Source organism: Chiloscyllium punctatum, chromosome 22 (genome assembly GCF_047496795.1).
Source record: "Chiloscyllium punctatum isolate Juve2018m chromosome 22, sChiPun1.3, whole genome shotgun sequence".
Lineage (NCBI taxonomy): Eukaryota > Metazoa > Chordata > Chondrichthyes > Orectolobiformes > Hemiscylliidae > Chiloscyllium > Chiloscyllium punctatum.
Window position 1 is genome coordinate 66,312,612 of NC_092760.1, and position 22,187 is coordinate 66,334,798.

At 41.9% G+C, this 22,187-nt stretch overlaps 1 protein-coding gene and 1 long non-coding RNA gene across 3 annotated transcripts in view; one reads left to right on the forward strand and one right to left on the reverse strand.

Annotated features, from left to right (window-relative positions):
• On the reverse strand, positions 1 to 17,217 carry LOC140493743 (uncharacterized). Its single transcript, XR_011963757.1, has 3 exons — positions 17,048 to 17,217; positions 2,221 to 2,291; positions 1 to 155 (listed from the first exon to the last, which is right to left on the reverse strand). It is a non-coding gene; the product is annotated as an uncharacterized lncRNA (long non-coding RNA).
• LOC140493741 (ARL14 effector protein-like) overlaps positions 15,732 to 22,187 on the forward strand; it is a 19,516-nt gene continuing 13,060 nt past the window's right edge. The window contains exon 1 of one of the 2 annotated variants that reach the window (XM_072592565.1): positions 15,732 to 15,845. In XM_072592565.1, the coding sequence (XP_072448666.1) occupies positions 15,807 to 15,845 (39 nt within the window). In that variant the 5' untranslated portion in view covers positions 15,732 to 15,806. The other variant, XM_072592564.1, reaches the window with a different exon arrangement.

Below are 22,187 nucleotides of genomic sequence, written 5' to 3' on the forward strand. Positions count from 1 at the left end.
TAAGTATTTTGATGCTAATTGTTACGCAAAATAATCATAAAAGATATCGATGTCTGGGTCATCCCTCTTGCTACGTCCAGCATTCCTTAGGAATAAGGATGGTGCTTTCTTTCGTCGTTTGCTTGGCTTAGGAATTACTGGTTTTATGCCATATTCTGAAGAGACAAGCAAAGACTCTTTTTATTATTTTATAAATTAAGATGTGCTTATTTTCTTTAGCCATGTTCAAATAGATTCCTGGAATTGTCTTCATGGAATGCAAAATCTGTGTTGACATTCCCATATCAAGAGACAAACATATTCAACTATATTTTTCCAACTCTGATGTCAAATGATCAGCAAGCACAGTCTTCTAAAAGTGCTTTGAAAGGCATCTTGCATTGATTAGAGAAAAAAATCCTGATACATGCTTGAAGTAATTTTGAGTCCAGGGTGAACTATAAGTCTGTGCAGAATGATACAAAAAGCTTAAAAAAAACTGAAAGAACTGCAGGTGGTAGAAAATCAGAAACTGTTGGAAAGATGCAGCAGGTCTGGCAGCAGCTGCGGAGAGACATCAGTTAACGTTTCACGTCCAGTGACCCTTCAGAACTGATTGTAGTGAGGAAAGAGTTTGTATAAATGCTAAAGATAGGGTGGGAAGAAAGGGGAGGAGTAAACAATAGGTGGAGATGAAGCCCAGACAGAGAGAGAGAGAGAGAGAGAGGCAACAGTCAGACAGACAAAGGAATGGGTAAGAGCTAGCCTGGAAAAATGAATAGCTGCTAATGGGTTGGTCATAGTAGTGATCCTTGTGATGACAAGGTGTGATGTGTGGGGATTGGGTAGGAACATGGGAGAAGGTGCTTGGGCTATAAAATTATTGCATTTGATTTTGAGTCCAGAAGGTTTCAAAGTTCCCAAGCAAAAAATGAGGTAGTGTTCTTCCAGCTTGCACTGAGCTTCACTGGAGCACTGAAAATATTGACCCATGAACACTGTGATCTGATGAAATGGCAGGCAACCAGAAGCACGGTCATTTTGACAAACTGATTGTAGGGTTCTCTCCAAAGATGCTGCCAGACATGCTGATTGTGTTTCATTTCGTCAAAGATTACATGGAAAGCAGAAGCAAAATTATTCCCACTCCAGTAGGAATATTGTACTGAGATGGTGTAGCCTATTCAAAATAGTGGGGGGGAACAATATATTTATACAGAATCACTTGTGAGAAAACAGTAGCCTTCTAAATAATTTTGAAGTGGTTTAACACATGGTAAAACTCTATATGGCTTGCAAATTCCAATTTTTTAAACTTATTACTATCTCTGCCATACTTAACTATTTGAGTGACCTCCTGGTGTTCTCAATGGATTATCTGCTTATATCCTTGAAATGCTGCACTGTTCTACACCAGTACATGTCCCTCAATCTTCCAACTCCAGTCTAGTGAGCATTTTCCTTGATGTCCTCATATACATGGCTTCAGTATTTATTTTTAGCCCTACTGCTTCATACTCCTCTCCTTTTCTTTCCATCCCTCATTTTCCTGAATACTTTGTCTCCAACCTACCATTCTTTTTGAGTCCGGTCCAAGTTTTCCCCACATCATTGTGTCTTTAATCCATGGTTCCTTTTAAAAGATCTGGTCAAAAATCGACAAGTTCATCTGTTCATTCAGTCAGATCTGTAACTTGCTCATTACTGATCCAGGTAATGCTTTTGAAAATGGTGGTGTTGCAGGAGTACAATGCTATGGTTGTTAATATTAAAGTATGGACCTGTGGCTAATATGCCCCTCAGCCGAGCTGACTTACCTCAGCACTAGCTTATCTTCCTGGTCTGTTTGAGGTATTGCTTTCTTGGGCGATTGCTTCGTCACCAATTCAACTAGGTGCTCTTTTGATTTAATCAATCAAATTTTAGTTTTCCAATGAAATCTTTTTGTACTTAATGCTATGAGTATTTGGTGTAACTGATCCCGCTGATCGTTGTAATTGGGGAATACACTCAAACAGGTGAAAGAAGAGTTCTATCTGGCGCATTGGCCAATAATTATCCTTAATCCACTCAAACCAGATTATTTGCTAATTATTTCAATGCTGTTTTATGGAGCTTGCTGTGCACAAATTGGCTGTGCTGTTTCCCACATTACTAGTGATCCTTCAAAAATGCTTTATTTACAATAAATGCCAGTCATTTTTTTCTTAAAATAAACAAGGAATCAAAGGTTGGCTTTACCATCTAAATATCCAAAGTGCTCTCTTGGGTGATTCAAGTCCATTGCATTCCCAATATTTTCTTTCTTCACTCTGATAGTGAAATGGAGGAATAAACAGCAAAAAAAAATTAGGCTAGCTTTACACCATATCATAATCTTTAATCTTTGATAAATATACATTAGAAATAAATTATTCCTGCTAACATTGGCATACCGTTTCAGTGTGAGTGTTACACTCAAATCAAAAAGTACCAAAAATAAGAGAAAATTGAGATAAAATCTGTTTAAATAGTTGTGCTTTGTATTCATGAAAGTGTTCATTTTTCCTTTTAAAGGAAAAATAAAATCAAAATGTATACAAGAATCGAATAAAAAGTAGCGATATCAACTCACAACATTATAAAATACAGTTCTGCCTAGGTGAGTGAAAAATCAAACTTTGAATAGAACTGTTTTTAAAGATCATCACCAAAACATCACTGCGTATGTATTTATGATGTCACTCTTTGTGAGGCACGAATGTTCTTTTTGTGGAGAGCTTTGCTTCTAATTGGCCAGATAGAAATTCATACACATGGATGTTTTTTTCTAGAAAAAGAAATGTTGAAGTTCATTGTTTTGCTCTGCTCAGATGGAGACTTGTTTTCAAAAGCAAAGCTTTAACTCTGGTTGTACCGCAGCAGTGGATTCCTGTTTCTTAGAGTAATTATGCAGCAGGAGTCAAATAAAAAGTAGCATTTTAAGGAATGAAAACAAACTCTAAATAGATGACTAACACACAAGTTTCAGTGTAATGTCTCTTTTATCAAAGACCATTATTAGTAGAATACCAATATAGCAGAGGATCTCTGTAAATTTATTTTTCTATAGCAATTTTCATGTGATTTGCATTCTCAGTTCAACCATAGGGGCACTGAGAGTTGTGGAGCCTGCCTGATAATGATTAAATCAAACTCCACATTCAACACAAACAACAACACAACTTTCTCCAGCATTTTGTTTTTGCTTCAGGTCTCCAGCATCTGCAGTCCTTTGTTTTGTTCTACACAACAGTTGTGTGTGCCTTCTCTTCCACTATTGCCAACCAGCAATTCTGCTTGTGTTGCAAATAGGCATAGCCCTAAAGCAAGTGGACTACAGAGTTCACCTGCCAAAAAAGGCTGTGCTCTCCTCTGAGAATTCGTATTACTTTACCTTAAAAGGACACTTTGCAAGAAATAGTAATGTAGAGTGCAAGATGAAAAGCTTCAACATAATGTCTCACTTCAATAATATTCTAGCAATTACATTATGCTACATTGTATGAGAAAAGCTGGTATAGTTACAACAGTGGTGTTTAGCTGATAATGTGGACAATTGGAGCTGAAAATGTGTTGCTGGAAAAGCGCAGCACGTCAGGCAGCATCCAAGGAGCAGGAGAACCGAAACTTCGATTGTCCTGCTCCTTGGATGCTGCCTGACCTGCTCCGCTTTTCCAGCAACACATTTCAGCAATGTGGAAAATTGCCCAAATATATCCTGTACACTCAATGTAGGAGAAATTCAACCTCTTGACATACTACCCCATCAGTATACTCTCGATCATCAGTAAAATGATGGAAGGTGTCATCAACAGTGCAATCAAACAGCACCCACTCAGCAACGAGCTCCTCAGTGATTCATAATTTGGGTTCCACCAGGGCCACTCAACTCCTGACTTCATTCCAGCCTTTGTTCAAACATAGACAAAAGAGCTGAATTCCACTGGTGAGGTGAGAGTGAAAGTCTTTGACATTAAGGCTATGTTAGAACAAATGTGGCATCAATGCATCCTAGCAAAACTGGAACCAATGGGTAGAAGAGGCCAAACACTTCTCTGGTTGGAATCAATCCTGACATGTAAGGTAGATATGGTTGTTGGTGGTCAGTCATCTCAGCTCCAGAAGTTCCTCAGGCTAGTGTCGTTGGCCTAACCATTTTCAGCTACCTCATCAATGGCATTATTGCCATCATAAGGTTAGAAGTAGAGATATTCAATAGTTCCCTACTTCTAACCCTACTGAATTGTGAGTCTGTCATCAGTGGTGGAGGGCGTTCTGAAAGATAGGATATACGTGGATTTGGAGAGGTAAAGACTGACTAAGGATAGTCAGTATGGTTTTGTGCTTGGGAAATCATTTCTCACAATTTAATTGAGTTTTTTTTTGAGGAGAGAACCAACAAGATTGAGGGCAGAGCGGTAGACATTCTCTACATTGACTTCAGTAAAAGCCTTTGACAAGGTTCTGTGTGATAGACTAATTAGTAAAGTTAGATAACATAGGGTTCAGGGAGAGCTTGTTAGTGGAAGACAGAAGGTGATAGTGGAGGGTTGTTTTTCAGACTGCAGGTCTGTGACCAGCAGTGTTCCACAGAGATCAGTACTGGGTCCACTTTTTTTTTGTCATTTATATAAACAGTTTGAATGAGAATATTGGAGACCTGGTTAGTAAGTTTGCGGATGGCACCAAAATTAGTGGTATAGTCGATAGTGAAGATTATCTAAGATTGAAAAGGATTTTGATCAATTAAGTCAATGGGATGAGGAGTGACAAATGGGGTTTAAAATGGATAAATGTGAGCTTTTGCATTTTCATAAAATGAACAAGTGTGGACTCGTACAATTAATGGTAGGGCCCTGAGTTGTGTTATTGAACAGTGACACCTAGGGGTTCAGCTCCATAATTCTTTGAAGTTCTTGTCACATTTGCCTTCATTGCTCAGACCATTGCGTAAAGGAGTTGGGACATAATGTTGAGGTTGTACAGGATGTTGGTGAGGCCACTTTTGGAATACATAAACAGTCCTGGTCACCCTGATTTAGGAAGGATATTATTAAACTGGACAGGGTTCAGAAAAGATTTACCAGGATGTTACTGGGAATGGAGGGTTTGAGTTATCAGGCCTCCTTTTTTTTCACTGGAGCATAGGAGGTTGAGGAGTGGCCTTATAGAGGTTTCTAAAATCACAAGGGGCTTAGATAAGGTGAATAGCAAAGATTTTTCTTGAGGGTGGGGAGTTCAAACCTAGGGGGATATATTTTTAAGGTGAGAGAAGAAAGATTTAAAAGCGATCTGACAAGCAACTTTTTCACATCGTGAAAATGGAATAAACTGCCAGAGGAAGTGTTAGATGCAGATATAGTTACAACATTTAAAAGATATTTGGATAGGTATATGAATAGGAAAGAGTTAGAGAGATGTGGGCCAAACACAGGGAAGTGGGACTTGTTTACCTTGGGAAACTTGACCATCATGGATGAGTTGGACTGAAGGATCTGTTTTCGGGCAGTATGACTGTATGGTAGTGAGACCATGACCAATGCATTTCAATATGTGGCGGGGGAAAGATTAAGGATGGTTCAAGAAACCAGTGAGTTTTCTTTTTTATAAAATAGTTCTTAAGACATCATTTATGACCAAAGAAGGAAGGGGACTGAAATGGTTTCAAAAGGACACTGAGCAAAATCATTGACATAAAATGACCACTATCTGCAGCTAACCAAATGATTTGGCCAACTTTCACAAAACCTGTGTGGATTAAATAAAAGACTGTCTGTCTGAGTTGAAGTTAATTCCTTTCTAAAAGGAAATCTGAATAAAAAGGCAAATCCACCTCAATGGTAGAGATGAGATAGCAAAAAAAAATTACTTTCCAGGGATGAATGAGAAGGAAAAACTCCCTACAATTCAGATCACTACAATCAAAACATATTTGTTTTAGGATAGCACAGTGGCTCAGTGGTTAGCACTGCTGCCTTACAGCACTAGGGTGACTGTCTGTGTAGAGTTTGCACATTCTCCCCATGTCTGCATGGATTTTTTCTGGGTGCTCTGGTTTCCTCCCAGGTTAGGTAAATTGGCCATGCTAAATTGCCCATAGTGTTAGGTACATTAGTGAAGGATAACTATGGGATAGGGGAATGGGTCTGGGTGGGTTACTGTTCGGAGGGTTGGTGTGGACTTGTTGGGCCAAATGGCCTGTTTCCACTCTGTAGGGAATCTAATCTAATCTAATCTAATCAAAACATTAACAAATGCAAGATGCTAGACCTTAAAACAATGCCTTCAATAGAGATAAATGTCTCAGAAATACATACAGCAGCATTGTTCCAAGGGAGATTTGGTGAACTTTGAGAATGTTGAAAGCAAGCTACTGTCACAACTTTCATTACAAAAGAAGCTGGCTCAGTTCCCGTAGAAACAACAGAGAAGAAGCATGAGGGAGTTGAGGACACAAAATTGTATATTTTATTTCCTTTTATACTGGACACAATCACCTTTCAACTTTGTACTCGTGTGTTTATGTAGGAATGAAAGAGACTGCATTAAGGCTGTACATATGACATTTATTATTTTTTTCAGGGTTAACATTAAAACTCCTTTCACTCAAGAAAGCCTTATGATTGGTTCCTATTGCTACCGTAAAAATAAGTTAGCTGTGTTTTAAAAGGAACAGAGAGATATGCTCTCATGCTAAAATAATGTAAATATTTGTTGTAACCATTTGGGGAAGTTCAGAAGAGGTGTGCTGAATCAAACCTCTCCACCTGGTCATACTGAGTCTTACTTTAATGACATAAAAAAGACCGCTTTCAGACTGTCAGGCAGTCCCTCGTTGTCAACTGAAGATTGCAAGACTGATTTTTCTTGGTTGTGTACACCAGGTTATATGAAATAAAAGTTGAGTTAAATGGATTCAAGCTATTTCTCATTGAATGGCTAGAGGGATGGAATGACCTCCTGCCATATCTTTGGTCATCAACTTCTAGGAGAGAAGCTGTACGATATCAGTTATCCACTCCACTCTGCATACTGACTTGTTACAATACAGGTGGCCATTCAACTCACCTTGTCCACAATGGTTTCCTGAATGCCACTCACCTTTCTTTTCCTTGTAACCTTGTATACCTTGTTTTCAGATAACAATCTAATGCCCTTTCAAATGTTCCAATTGAAACTGTCTTGCAGTGCCTCTTGACAATGTCCTTCATTGTGTGAAAAGTATTTTCCTCATGTCACCGTTACTTCATTTGCCAATTACCTTAAATCTGCACCTTCTCATTCCTTATCCTTTCATGAATGGGAACATTTTTCTCTACCTAATCTATCCAGAATCCTTGTAATTTTGAACACCTTTCATCTCCTATCAACTTTCTCTTTCAGAAATACAGTCCTAACTTACCAGTGCGCTCGACTCTTGGTTTCGTAATGTTGGATCTCCCTTTCTAGGTTAAAAACAACGACTGCAGATGCTGGAAACCAGAGTCTCCCTTTCTCCCAACTTCTATCCCTCATGGGATGAAATACTGGCCGGAAGCTTGTCTCATGCACCAACATGTACTCATCTGCTAATTCTGCTGCCCTTCTCACTTCCTAAACGTTCTGTTCCTCCACGTGAAGTCTTACCATCTCTGGAAGTAAGTTTTTAATCTCCTCCAGCAAAATAATCTGTCTTAGAACCTCAAAGGTCTTCTCTATTTGCCTGTTTAACCTCTTCATAATCTCTTGACACCTCATCTGACAGTGCAATAAATACCTCACTAACTCTGTCTACCAGTTTAGTCTGAACTAGCATTACCCATAAATCCTCAGACCACTCCATCTGCCTGGCCAATTTTTCAAATGAAATAAAGAAGGCTTCAACATCTTTCTCATCAAAATGTGGCAGAGTTTTGACATATATATATCACTACCTTTTTTAATCTCCATCCTGTTAACTTGACTTTGCTGACTAAGTTGCAACTTCTCAAGTTCAAATTTTCTCTTTTTGCTCAGCTAAGAAGTTTCTCTCTTTCTTTTCCTCTTTCTCTCTTCTCACTCTCTTTCTCTCCCCCTTTATTCTCTCTCTGCTTAGCCAAGAACCTTCTCTCTCTTTCCTCCCTTTCCAACTGTTTATCTTCTAACTCCATTTTCCTCAATTGTAATTTAAGTTTTTCCACCTCTACGGCACTTGTCTGTTTCTCTGACAAACCTAAGTGTTTGAGTAACTCCCTTAAAATTTCAGCTTTACTTTTGTCTTTGGTTAAACCTAAATCTAACTTATTTGCTAATCCTAAACATAAGACCTTTTTCTTTCCTTCTAAACTTTATTGGCAAATTTGAGGATCAACTCTTTTTTGCAATTTTAAGAGCCATTCCTCTCACTTGTAATTTAATCAACCACAAGTCACCGTAATTAAACAAATTGTCTCACCTGCATTTTATTTAAAGATCTAGGACACTAACCTGCAAGTGTTTAAATCTGCTGGGAATTTTCGTATCCCCAAATCTATTCAAATCTGTCTAACCAGTTAAAATCATGGACTCGAGCCCCCAAACTGTTACAGTATGGGGTCAACCTCTCTGCTAATTTAAAACACGCAACACAGAAAAAACTCATCCCATGCAGTAATTGGTGAAAATTCGAGAGATCAAGAGCTATTTAAAGTAAAAATTAATAACTTTATTTCTTAAGATATAACAGAGAATAATTAACTAACAACTATTTTCAAGTCCTTCTTCTAACCCATCTTTTTACCTTTCCCCCTTCTACAATACTAGTCTGATAAAGCTCGCAATTAAGATTTATAAAACAAAACTTCTTATCTCAAAACCAGCCAGCTTTCAGTTTTTTCTGGATTTCTGTCGTCGTCTTCTTGGGGATTCTTCTTCACAGGTTACTGGTCAATAAACGTACCTTTTTAAGATAGCTATTTTTCAGACAGTCTTTACAGGTTGGCAGTTCTCCTGCCAACTGTTCAATTTTCCCCCATCTTATACCACCAAAGCATTGGATTGTGTTATTGGCTTTTAGGATTGTCAATATACTAAATTCAAACTTGATTGGAGTTTGTTTTTTTTTAAACTGATTGGCCTAATTCGAATCTGTTTTCGTCTTCAGGCTACCAGCTACCCCAGTAGCTGGACCACATGTTACATTTTATTCAGAACACTTGGTGCTATCATTGTGAGTTTTTAACAGTACACCCACATCTTCATAACACTATTGTTTTATCCTACTACCAAATTATACACCCACCTCTTTCAATATGACTGATTTATTTGCTATGCAATCATAGATCAATGTTAGGCCAGTTAGTTTAACATCTGTCATCATGCAAAAGCTCAAATCCATTAGTAAGGTAGTAGTAGCAGGTTATTCAGAAAATTATAACAAAGAGGAACCTTGATTATCCGACATTCAATTATCCGAATATCAAATTGTCCAGCAAGATAGCAAGGTCCTGATGCTTGGCCAAACATTTGATTATCCAGAATTTGGTTAATCAAACAAAATACTCCCCACCCATGTCCTTTGGATAATCAAGTTTCCTCCATACATCAGGTAAAGTTAACATGGTTTTATGAAAGGGAAAGTGTGTTTGACAAATTTATTAGAGCCATTTAAAAGACAATATGAACTTATTTAAATATATAATCAAAATGAACACAGATCCCTTAGAAAATGAATCTGGGAATAGTTATGGGGAACAGGAAATTGACAGGAATTAAACTGATTTTGCATTGGTCTTTATGGTGGAAGATACTTCAAACATCCCATTAATGCAAAAGAATGGCGGGATGGTGGTGAAAGGGGTGGGGTGGAATTAAGTCATCACCACTAGAAAAGTAGTATTGGATAAACTAATGGGACTAAAGGCAGATAAGTCTTTTGGTGCTGATGTCTTTCATTCAAGGATCTTGAAAGAAGTTGCTACAAAGATAGAGGGTGCACGACTTGTAATTTTCAAAAAAGTCCATGAATTTTAGAGAAGTCCTGGAAAATTGTCAATGTGATATCCCGATTTAAAAAGAGAAGGAGGTAAAAAGCAAGTAACCAAAGGCCATTAGTCTAATGTCTATTGCTGGAATCAGTTATTAAGGAAGTAATAACGGGACATTTGGAAAATCATAATCTAATCAAGCAAGATCAGCATGACTTCATGAAAGGGAAATATCTTCTGACTAATTTATTTGAGATTTTTGAGGACATCTCAACCAGGGTGGATACAGGGAAACCAACTGACATGTAATATTTAGACTTCCTGAAGGTGTTCGACAAGGTACCTCAACAAAAGTTGAAGCTGTCATATAGCCCATGTGTGGGAGGTAGTATTTTGGCATGGATAGAGAATTAAGTAATGGGCAGTAAACAGTGATTTATTTTTCAGGTTGGCAATGTGTAACCAGTGGATTCATACAGGGATCAATGCTGGGACTGCAACTTTTCACAGTATTTATTTATGACTGAGAGGAAAGAAGTGAAAGTACTGTAGCCAACCTTTTAGGCCGCACCGAAATATTTAGAAAGGCAAGTTGCAAAGGGGATACAAACATATTACAGAGAGATGTTGATAAGTTATATAAGTGAGCAAAAAGATTGGCAAATGGAATATAATGTTGTAAAAAGTGAAAGTTTTCATTTTGAAAGGGAGAACAAAAGAACAGAGCATTAGGGTATTATTTAAATAGAGAAAAGTTGCAACATAAGCTGAACAAAGAGACCTTGGAGTACAGGTACATAGCTCTTTGAAAGTGGAATCACAGGTAGATAGGATAGTGAAGAAAGCACTTGGTATGCTTTCTTTTATTGGTCAAAGCATTGAGTATAGGAGTTGGGAGTCATGCGATGGCTGTACGGGACATTGGCTATACCACTTCTGGAATCCTGTGTGCAATTCTCGTCTCCTTCCTGTCAGAAAGATGTTGTGAAACTAAGGGTTCAGAAAAGATTTACAAGCATTTTGCCAGGGTTGGATATTTTGAGCGATAGGGAAAGGTTGAATAGTCTGTGGCTATTTTTCCTGGAGTGTCAGAGGCTGAGGGGTAATAGAGGTTTGTAAATTCATGGGGGGACATGGTTAGGGTAAATAGACACAGTACTTTCCCTGGAGTGGGGGAGTCTAAAGCTACAGGGCACATGTTTAAGCTGAGAGAGTAAAAATTTAAAAGAGACCTAAGGAGGAACATTTTCATTCAGAGGGTGGTGCATGTATGGAATGAGCTGCCAAAGGAAGTGGTGGAGTCTGGTATAATTGCAAAATTTAAAAGACATCTGGATGGGTATATGACTAGGAAGTGTTTAGAGGAATATGGGCCAAATTTTGTAAAATGGCCCATATGGATTTGTAAAATGGATTAATTTAGGATATCTGGTCAGCATGCATGAGTTGGACCAAAGGGTTCGTTTCAGTGCTGTATATCCCTATGTCTATGTCTTCAACTTGGGAGTAATTACATATGAAGCACAGGAAGCTAGCACACAGGTACAGCAGGTAATCAGGAAGGCTAATGGAATATTGGTCTTTATTTCAAGGGGGTCGGAGTGGGGAAGTCTTTTGGTTTCCCGTATTTAAAGAAAGTTATTGTTACATTGGAGGCAATTCAGAGAAAGTTTACTAGGATGATACCTGGTATGGAGGGATTATTTTAGGAGCAAAAGTTAAACATGTTGGGATTGTACTCACTGAAATTTAGAAGAATGCAAGGTGACCTCACTGTAACACCTCACATTCTTAAGGGGCTTAACAGGTAAATGCTGAGAGATTGTTTCCCCTTAGTGAAGACTCTAGGACCAGAGGACATAGTCTCAGATAAAAGGAGCATCAATTTAAGATTGAGATCAGAAGTTATTCCTTGTCTCAGAGGGTTGTGCTTCTTTGGAACTCCTTGCCACAGAGAGCTATGGGGACACAATCCTTGTATACATTTAAAGTTGAGATTGATAGCTTCATGATCAGTCAGGGAATCAAATGTTATGGGAAAAGGTAGGAAAGTAGATGTGTGAATGTCGAGTCAGTGATGTTTCTGTTGAATATCAGAGTGGTCTGGGTGTCTGAACAGCCTACACCTCATTTTTTACATTCTTGTATGAGGATGTAACAAGCAGGAATGGTAAATAAATGTAGTGTAGTTAGATTTCCAAACAGGATTCAGTAAGTTACCACATAAAAGGTTACTGTACAAGATCAGAGTTCTTAGTGTTGAGGGTGATATATTAGTCAAAATAGAGGACAGGCTATCAGGAAACAGAACGTTGGGATAAATGGATTGTTTTTACTTTGTGGAACTCCACTAGTTACAGTTTGACAGAGATGAGAGCTGAAACATTTACAATTAATGACTTGAGCAAAGGACTCACTGTGTGGAAGCAAGTTGTAAGAATAATACAAAGAGCTTGAGGGGTAAATAGATTAAGAGCCATGGAGCCATAGAGTTTTACAGCATAGCAGCAGGCCCTTTGGTCCATGCTAATCAGATATCCTAAACTGATCTAGTCCCATTTGGCCCATATCTCCCTAAACCCTTCCTATTCATCTACCCAATGAGATGCCTTTTAAGTGTTGGAATTGTATCTGCCTCATCATTTCCTTTGGCAGCTCATTCCATACATGCACCACCTGCAACGTGAAAACGTTGCCCCTCAGGTACCTTTTAAAATCTTTCCTCTTGTAGCTAAAACCTATGCACTCTAGTTTTGGACTCCCCTACCCTGGGAAAAAGACCTTGGCTATTCAGCCTATCCATGTCCTTCATGATGTTTAAAACCTCCATATGGTCACACCTCCGCCTCCAATGCTCCAGGGACAAAAGCCTCAACCTATTCAGCCTCTCCCTTTAGCTCAAATGCTCCAATCCCAGCAACAGCTTTTGCAATCTTTTCTGAACTCTTTCAAGTTTTAACAATATCTCTCCCATAGCAAAGAGACCAGAACTGAATACAGTATACTGAAAGTGTCCTTACAAAATTGGACAAAATTCGACAGATGGAGTACAATGTGTGAAACTATGGGGTTCTACACATCAACCTGAAGAGTAGGAAAGCAGAGTATTAAGTTAAATGTTCAGAATTTTTGAGTATTACTGAAAATAAAACACATTTGATCAAAACTTTTATCTTGCATTTACTAGAATGTTTTGAAAAATTTGCAGACAGAAAGAATATATACACACAATGTATGAGTTTCAACTCAACAAAACACTTGCTGGCCTATTTTTCAGGACAACAAAGCAGTGTTTACCTGCTTGCTTTAAAGTTTCAACAAAGTCTGGCAATTAACTACAAATCATCATTAACTAATGCATTCTTCACAGTAACATCTGTACCAATCAGAGTCTGTTTGTGAACCAATCAGCACTATCCTTTCACATAATATAAATGTTGGTTCTTTCTTAAAGTGAGTTTATTTGCAAAATCCTGATGAATGCATGGTGAAAAGCTTTGACAAAATTTGCTGTTTTTCAGCCATTCTCAATTTTCATATAATTGGACAGAGGTTGCAAATGCTTTTGTGGAAAGGAGTCTACATGAAGTACAAAAAAGTTGGCATGCAGGCACACACAGCAAGTTATTAAGAAGGCTGATAAACTGTTGACCTTTACTGCAAGGGGGATGGAGTGTAAAAGCATCGGGAGGTCTTGCTACAATGGTACAGAGTATTGGTGAGACCATACCTGCAGCACTACATACAGTTTCTGTCTTGTTACTTAAGGAGATATACTTTGTTGGAAACAGTTTCCAGAATGTTCAAATGATTGTTGACCTATTAGTTTCCAGAAGGTTCAATTGATTGTTGACTTATTAGGAAACATTGAGCAATTTAAGTTCACACTCAATGCAGTATACTCTCCTGAAAGAACCTAGGATGAGGGAACACATTTTAAAAATAGGGAACTTCCCTTTTATGTAATTTAGAAATGAGAAGGAATTTTTCCTCTCAAGAGGGCCATTAGCGTTTGGACTTTTCCCATTAAATAGTGAAGGCTGGGTTAGACAGTTTTTTTTGATTGACAATGACATCAAGCGTTATGTGGGGCAGACTGAAAAGTGGATTTCAAGCCACAATCAAATCAACCATGACAGTCAGCACTCTGAGCCAAAGTGCGTTCCCGTTGCTGTTTCCTATTATCTTGACATCCTTCATTGATTAAAAGAAAAAGATTTACATTTCTATTGTGCTTTGCATAACCTTATCAATAATTAAGTGAAGTCCTGGAATCCCTACAGTGTGGAAGCAAGCCATTCAGCCTGTACTGATCCTCCAAAGTGTATCCCACCCAGGCCCAACCCTACATTTTCTTAATCCACCTAGGCTGCACATCCATGGACACAATAGGAAATTCACTATGGCCAATCCACCTGCATATCTTTGGACTGTGGGAGAAAACAGTTAGTTGCCCAAGGGTGGAATCAAACCCAGGTCACTGGTGCTGGTAGGCAGCAGTACTGACCACTCAGCCACGTGTCTCCCTAAATCACTGTTGTAATGTTGGAAATGTGGCAGCCAAATTGCATTCAAAAATATCTCCCAACAAGCAAAGTGATAATGACTGCACAATTTAAATTGTGGGGGTTTTGGCAGATAAATGTTAGTCAGGTTTCAAAAGACAAATGCAGAAATTTCCAGAAAAAGTCAGTAGCAGCATTAGAAGGATGTGTGTCAATTGCAGGTACATGGGGTTAGTGCAGATGGACATTTTGGTCGGCATGGACCAGTTTGGGCCAAAGGGCCTTTGTCTGTGCTGTAAGACTCTATGACTCTATGTGGAGAGACATAGAAGAGTTAATGTTTCTGGTCCAGTTCACAATGGACAATTCTCTCCTTGTCTTCAAAGTACTTTCCATGGACTGTTATACATCAATGCAAAGTGGCACACACTATCTCAGACAAGAGGCAGCACCTGCTGAGCCCAGCAAGGCTGGGGTGAGATTTGTGCCTAGGACCTTGTGTGTATTACCCACTCTGCCTTGATTTAGTTGTGTAAGTGTTCTGCCTGGATTAAGAGGCTTCGGTTCAGGCCTCCACGAGAAATGTGTAATGACATCTTTGAACAAGTTGATTATAAACATATTCACTGACAGAGGGTAAGATTAATGTCCACAATTTGTAATCCCAACTGTAACCTTCCCTTTCTTCTTCAATGGATTCTAGTTCCTTTGCTGTCAACTGTCTCTCCCTTCCTACAAACTTAAAAATCGCATAACCCCACGTTATAGTCCAACAGGTTTATTTGGAAGCACAAGCTTTCGGAGCACTGCTCCTTCCTCAAGTAGTTAGTGGGGCAGGATCATGGGACAGAGAATTTACAGTAAAAGTGTCATACAACAGCTGCAATGTTTTGAACAAACCTAGGTTGCTGTTAAGTCTTTAATTACTTAGAATGAGGATGCAGATTTTCAGTCATTAATTTGTAAATCCCAGAATTTCTTTCAAGCCACATTGCACAAACAATTTAAGGTTCCAACTGCAACACCTCACCTACCATCTCACTAATTGGATCAGAAACTGCTCTATTGGACATATGTCCTATCAATCAATCGTCAATCCACAGAACTATTGGCCAACATTGCTGTCAATTAGCTCTCGTAAGACCAATAAGCCCGCCTGCCTATTAGCGTGAACCGACGGCTGGGCGTCACCCATTCCGGAGCCGAAATTGACAGTCCAACTGACCAATCAAAGTGTTATTCTGGAGGTCGTAGACGCGGAATGGTCTACCGGTTGTCAATCAGCACTGTGGGTGGGCTCATTGCCAGTAGTGGCATTGCGCAGGCGTTGTTGCACCAGCCCATGTGTGTGGCCTAACGGTCGCTGGGTGTGCGGAAAATGCGGAAACTGAAAGGGGAGCTGCGGCCGCTGAAGCAGGTGAGAGGGGGCGGAGCAGAGCGGGACTCATGGAGAGGCAGAGGCCGCAGTCTGCTGATTCCGGCACCAGGAAGCCGGCCGGGATCACTCACAAAAGCAGCAAACCGTCCCAGAGACCCCAGAAGTCATCGCGCAGTAAGGTGACGTTTGTTGTGTTCCCGACCGAGCAGCTTCCCCCCCCCCCAGGAACCGGGGCAGGTGAGGGCGAAAACCCGGAGGATCCGGAGTCGCCTCCAGCGCCCAGGCCGATCCCAGGCATACCCGCATCCGCTTCCCTATTGGGTTAACGGACAGGCGACCCCGGGGACCCGCGGTCTGACAGCCCACCCCGGGGCCGGCTGTCTCTGTCAGCCCCTCAGGGCCCGGCTTCTGTCAGATCCTCCCCCTCCCCCTGCCCCTGCCCCTGCCCCTGCCCCTGCTCCGGCTGTCTCTATCAGGGCCCCCCTCTCCTCCTCCCCTTCTCCCTCACCTCCCCCCCCCGGCTGTCTCTGTCAGGTTCCCCCCCCCCCACCCGGCTGTCTCTGTCAGGTTCCCCCCCCCCCACCCGGCTGTCTCTGTCAGGTTCCCCCCCCCCCCAGCTGTCTCTGTCAGGTTCCCCCCCCCCCCCCCCCAGCTGTCTCTGTCAGGTTCCCCCCCCCCCCCCCCCCCAGCTGTCTCTGTCAGGTTTCCCCCCCCCCCCCCAGCTGTCTCTGTCAGGTTCCCCCCCCCCCCCCCAGCTGTCTCTGTCAGGTTCCCCCCCCCCCCCCAGCTGTCTCTGTCAGGTTCCCCCCCCCCCCCAGCTGTCTCTGTCAGGTTCCCCCCCCCCCCCCCCAGCTGTCTCTGTCAGGTTCCCCCCCCCCCCCCCCAGCTGTCTCTGTCAGGTTCCCCCCCCCCCCCCAGCTGTCTCTGTCAGGTTCCCCCCCCCCCCAGCTGTCTCTGTCAGGTTCCCCCCCCCCCCCCCAGCTGTCTCTGTCAGGTTCCCCCCCCCCCCCCCCCCAGCTGTCTCTGTCAGGTTCCCCCCCCCCCCCCCAGCTGTCTCTGTCAGGTTCCCCCCCCCCCCCAGCTGTCTCTGTCAGGTTCCCCCCCCCCCCCCCCCAGCTGTCTCTGTCAGGTTCCCCCCCCCCCCCCCCCCCCCCCCCCCCCCCCCCGCTGTCTCTGTCAGGTTCCCCCCCCCCCCAGCTGTCTCTGTCAGGTTCCCCCCCCCCGGCACCGTCCAAACTCACCGTCCTGCTCTTTCTAAATAAATGATTTTAATCTCGGTGTTGAACGAGCAGATCTGAGATTGTCGTCACATCAGGCTCGAGGGGCAGAATGGCTTACTTCTGCTTCCTGTTCTCATGTTTAATGTTATGGCTTCCTGTTTCATTGCTTACTGATCACATTTTTTTTACTGCGCAAGTAAAGTCAAATCTCCACACTATTTTAAAAATCAATTTTAAAATTTTTGCATTGCACTGTAAGGTGCACGTTGGTCCCTACTTGGGGTGGCAGTGTAATGACACACTTAATAAGTTGATATGAGAAGTTTCTAATATCTGAACTGTGCCACAAACTGACTATTGATGACGCGACTTGTCTCACTGTTGCACTGGTTTCCTGCTTTCACTGCAGTGGCAACTTGCATTTTTACGTAGCACCTTTTAACATAATAAAAGATCTAAAAACGCTTCAGTGGCAAGTAAGAAGACACAAATTGGCACTGAGCCAAAGGGGGCGACAGTAAGTCTGATGAATGAAGACTATAGGATATAAGAGTGGAAGTAAGGCCATTTGGCCCATCAAGTCTGCTCTTCCATTTAATCGTGGCTGATGGGCATTTCAACTGCACTTACCCACACTCTCCCCGTCGCCCTTATCAATCTCTGCCATGAATACATTCAATGTCCCAACCTCCACTGCCTCCATGGCAATGAATTCCACAGGTCCACCACTCTCATTTCCATTCTAAATTGATCCCCTCAAATTCTAAGGCTGTGCTCACGGATCTTAGTCTCCCCGCCTAACGGAAACAAATTCCCAGCGTCCTATTTTCTAAGCCATGCATTATCTTGCAAGTTTCTATTAAAGCTCCTCTCAACCTTCTAAACTCTAATGAATACAATCCCAGGATCCTCAGCCGTTCATTGTATGTTAGGCCTACCATTCCAGGGATCATCCATGTGAATCTCTGCTGGACATGCTCCAGTGCCAGTATGTCCTTCCTGAGGTGTGGGGCCTAAAGCTGGACACAGTATTCTAAATGGGGTCTTACTAGAGCTTTATAAAGGTTTGGTCAAAGAGATAGGTCTTCATATGCATCCTGATGAAGGGAAGTTTATTGAGGGAAAATTAAGACTTGGGGCAGAAATGGCTGAAGGGATGCCCTCCAGTGGTGGAATAAAGGAAACAAAACAAAAAAAAGTTACTCCAGATACTGGAAATCGGAAACAAAATCCAAAATTGCTGGAGAAACTCAGGTCTGGCAGCATCTATGGAAAAAAGACAGTTAATATTTTCAGAACTGTTTTGGTTTGATTTATTATTATTATCACATGTACCGAGGTACAGTGAAGTTTTGTTTTGTGTGCAGTATAGGCTGATTATACTATACAACGTGCATAGGTAATAAATCAGAGCAAAGTAAACAATGTTACACCTGAAGAAAAGATGCACAGAGGGCAAAGTTAACATTAATTTAAAATTTGAGAATTCCATTCAGAAGTCTGGTAGCAGCAAGGAAGAAGCTGTTCATGAATCTATTCGTACATGTACAAACGTGTGCATCTTCTGCCTAATTGAAGAGGACATAACCAGGGTGGGAGGGGTCTTTGATTATGTTGGTTGCTTTTCCAACACAGTGGGGAATATGGATGGAAGGCTGGTTTACATGATGGACTAGGCTGTACTCATGACTTTCTGTAGTTTCTTGCGGTCTTGGGAATAGCAGTTGCAAAACCACATGGTAATGCACTCAGAATGTTTTCTGTGTTGCATCTATTAAAAGTTGGTGAGTCTTTATGGACATGCTAAATTTCCTTAGCCTACTGAGGAATTAGAGGTGTTGTTGTGCTTTCTTCGCCATTGCATCAACTTGTTGGTAATCATTACTCCCAGCAGCTTGACATTCTCTATTATCTTTTCTTCAGCACCGTTGATGCAGGGCAGGAACATGCCCTCCATTCCGCTTCCTGAAGTCACTGACCAGCTCCTTCATATTGCTGATATTGATGGAGAGATTTTTGTCTTTAAACCATGCAACTAAGTTGTCTGTTTCTTTCCTGTATTCTGTCTTGTCATTGATTCACCCTACAATGGTGGTGTTATCAACCACCTTGTAAATGGAGTTGGGGCAGACTTTGGCCACACAGTCGTGAATGTATAAGGGGTATAGTAGGGGGCTGAGTACGCAGCCTTGCAGCATACTGTTGTTGAGGATTATGGTGGAAAAGGTGTTGTCACCTATTCCTACTGATTGTGGTCTAATGAGTCAGAAAGTTGAGGATCTGATTACGCTGTTGGGGGGGCTGGGGGGTGCCAAGACCTAGATCTCAGAGTTTAGAGATGAGTTTGTTTGGAACTATGGTGTTGAAGTTGGAGCTATATTCAATAAGCAGAAGTCTGACATAAATATTCTTAGCGAGCTTTGAGAAGATTTGTAACTCAAGTTGAGATTTTGGATGTAGGTTTGCTCGCTGAGCTTGAAGGTTCATTTCCAGACATTTTGTCACCTTACTAGGGAACATCTTCAGTGGTCCTCAGACGAAGCACTGCTGAAAATTCCTGCTTTCTATTTATATGTTTGGGTTTCTTTGGATTGGTGATGTTATTTCCTGTGGTGAAGTCACTTCTGGTTCCTTTTCTCAGGGGGGTGGTAAATAGAGTACCGGTTGGAATGCCATGTTTCTAGGAATTTTCATGCGTGTCTTTGTTTGGCTTGTCCTCGGACAAGAATTCCAACCAGTACTCTATCAACAAACACATGAGTTAGAACTCATCTACCACCCCCTGAGGAAAGGAACAGGAAGTGACTTCACCACAGGGAATACCATCAAACCTACATCCATAAATATTCTTGTTATCCAGATATTCCAGGGGTGAGTGTGGGTCGACGGAGATGGCATCTGCTGTGGACCTGTTGTGCCGGTTGGTGAATTGCAAATGGACAAGGCAATCTGGGAGGCTGGAGTTGATATGGACCATGACTAACCTCTCAAAGCACTTCATAATTATGGAGGTCAGAACTACCATGTGGTAGTCATTGAAGCATGCTGCTTGATTTTTCTTTGGGACCGGGATGGTGGTGGTGGTCTTGAAGCAGTTAGGGACTTTAGAGGGTAATAAGGAGAGGTGAAAGATCTCAGTGAATACTCCTGCCAGCTGGTCTGCAAACAATCCAAGTGCAAGGCCAGGAACTCTATCCAGCTGGATTGCTGGTTCTGAAGAAGGGTCACTGAACCCAAAACGTTAATTATGCTTTCTCTCCACAGATGTTGCCAGACCTGCTGAGTTTTTCCAGCAATTTCTGATCGTTGTAAAGGAAACAGGTAATGTTCAAAAAGCCAGTATTGAAATACAGCAGGCATCTTGAAGCACTGTAGACCTAAACAATGTTACAGAAATGGAGAGGAGGGATGTGTCATGGAGATGTGTTAACATCAAATTGAGGGTTTTGAGGTCAAGGTGTTTGTGGACTGCGAATCTGTGAGAGATGAGTTTATAGGGTTGTGAGAGCTTGAGTACCTAAAGTTAGATTGTGTAATTTAGACAATTCCAAAAATGCTGAGACATTTGTAGGTGTTCCTTTGGTTATGACTGCATAGGTAAGAATGGAACCCTGTGAGAATAACCCCAATCAGCTTACATTGGAGACAAATTGTACATTTTGGCAAAGGCTGCAGAGAAGTCAAGAACAATAAGTGAAAGTGCACAGCAGTTAAAGAATTTTTTTAACTTTGTTATGGCCACGTCATTGCTGTGCTGGTGGAAATCCGTCATGGAACTGAGGATAAGATAGGTATAAATTAGGGTGTCAGCATTTTCAAGGGCATTGGAAAGCATTATAAGGTCAGATATGGAAATAACTTGTGAAGCTAGAAGTGAAGAGTTTTTAAAAGGAGATAATCGTGAAATTTTTGAACCGGTTTAGGACACCATATAAAGATGGGATGATACTTAGAATATAGTTGAAGCCAGGAAGGAATGCAGCAGACTGAGTATGTGAGCGAAAGAATAGACAGTAGGCCATGTGGACAGAATGAGGGCTAAGAAATCTTGAGAAATATTTAGGATCATGCCTAGGAGGAATGTGTGTTTGACAAGGAGGTGGGCACCCCTTGTAAGACCTGAAAATGTGTTGCTGGAAAAGCGCAGCAGGTCAGGCAGCATCTAAGGAACAGGAGAATCGACGTTTCGGGCATAAGCCCTTCTTCAGGAATGAGGAAAGTGTGTCCAGCAGGCTAAGATAAAAGGTAGGGAGGAGGGACTTGGGGGAGGAGCGTGGAAATGCAATAGGTGGAAGGAGGTCAAGGTGAGGGTGATAGGCCGGAGTGGGGTGGGGGCGGAGAGGTCAGGAAGAAGATTGCAGGTTAGGAAGGCGGTGCTGAGTTTGAAGGATTTGACTGAGACAAGGTGGGGGGAGGGGAAATGAGGAAACTGGAGAAATCTGAGTTTATCCCTTGTGGTTGGAGGGTTCCTAGGTGGAAGATGAGGCGCTCTTCCTCCAACCGTCGTGTTGCTATGGTCTGGCGATGGAGGAGTCCCAAGGACCTGCATGTCCTTGGTGGAGTGGGAGGGGAGTTGAAGTGTTGAGCTACAGGGTGGTTGGGTTGGTTGGTCCAGGTGTCCCAGAGGTGTTCTCTGAAACGTTCCGCAAGTAGGCGGCCGTTCTCCCCAATATAGAGGAGGCCACATCAGGTGCAGCGGATGCAATAGATGATGTGTGTGGAGGTGCAGGTGAATTTGGCAGATATGGAAGTATCCCTTGGGGCCTTGGAGGGAAGTAAGGGGGGAGGTGTGGGCGTAAGTTTTGCATTTCTTGCGGTTGCAGGGGAAAGTGCCGGGAGTGGAGGTTGGGTTGATGGGGGGTGTGGACCTGACGAGGGAGTCACGGAGGGAGTGGTCTTTTCGGAATGCTGATAGGGGAGTGAAGGGAAATATATCCCTGTGGTGGGGTCCGTTTGGAGGTGGCGGAAATGACGGCGGATGATACGCGGAGGTGTAGTCGAGGTAACTGTGGGAGTCGGTCGGTTTATAATAAATGTCCGTGTTGATTCGGTCGCCAGAGATAGAAATGGAAAGGTCTAGAAAGGGGAGGGAGGAGTCTGAGACGGTCCAGGTGAATTTGAGGTCTGGGTGGAAGGTGTTGGTAAAGTGGATGAACTGTTC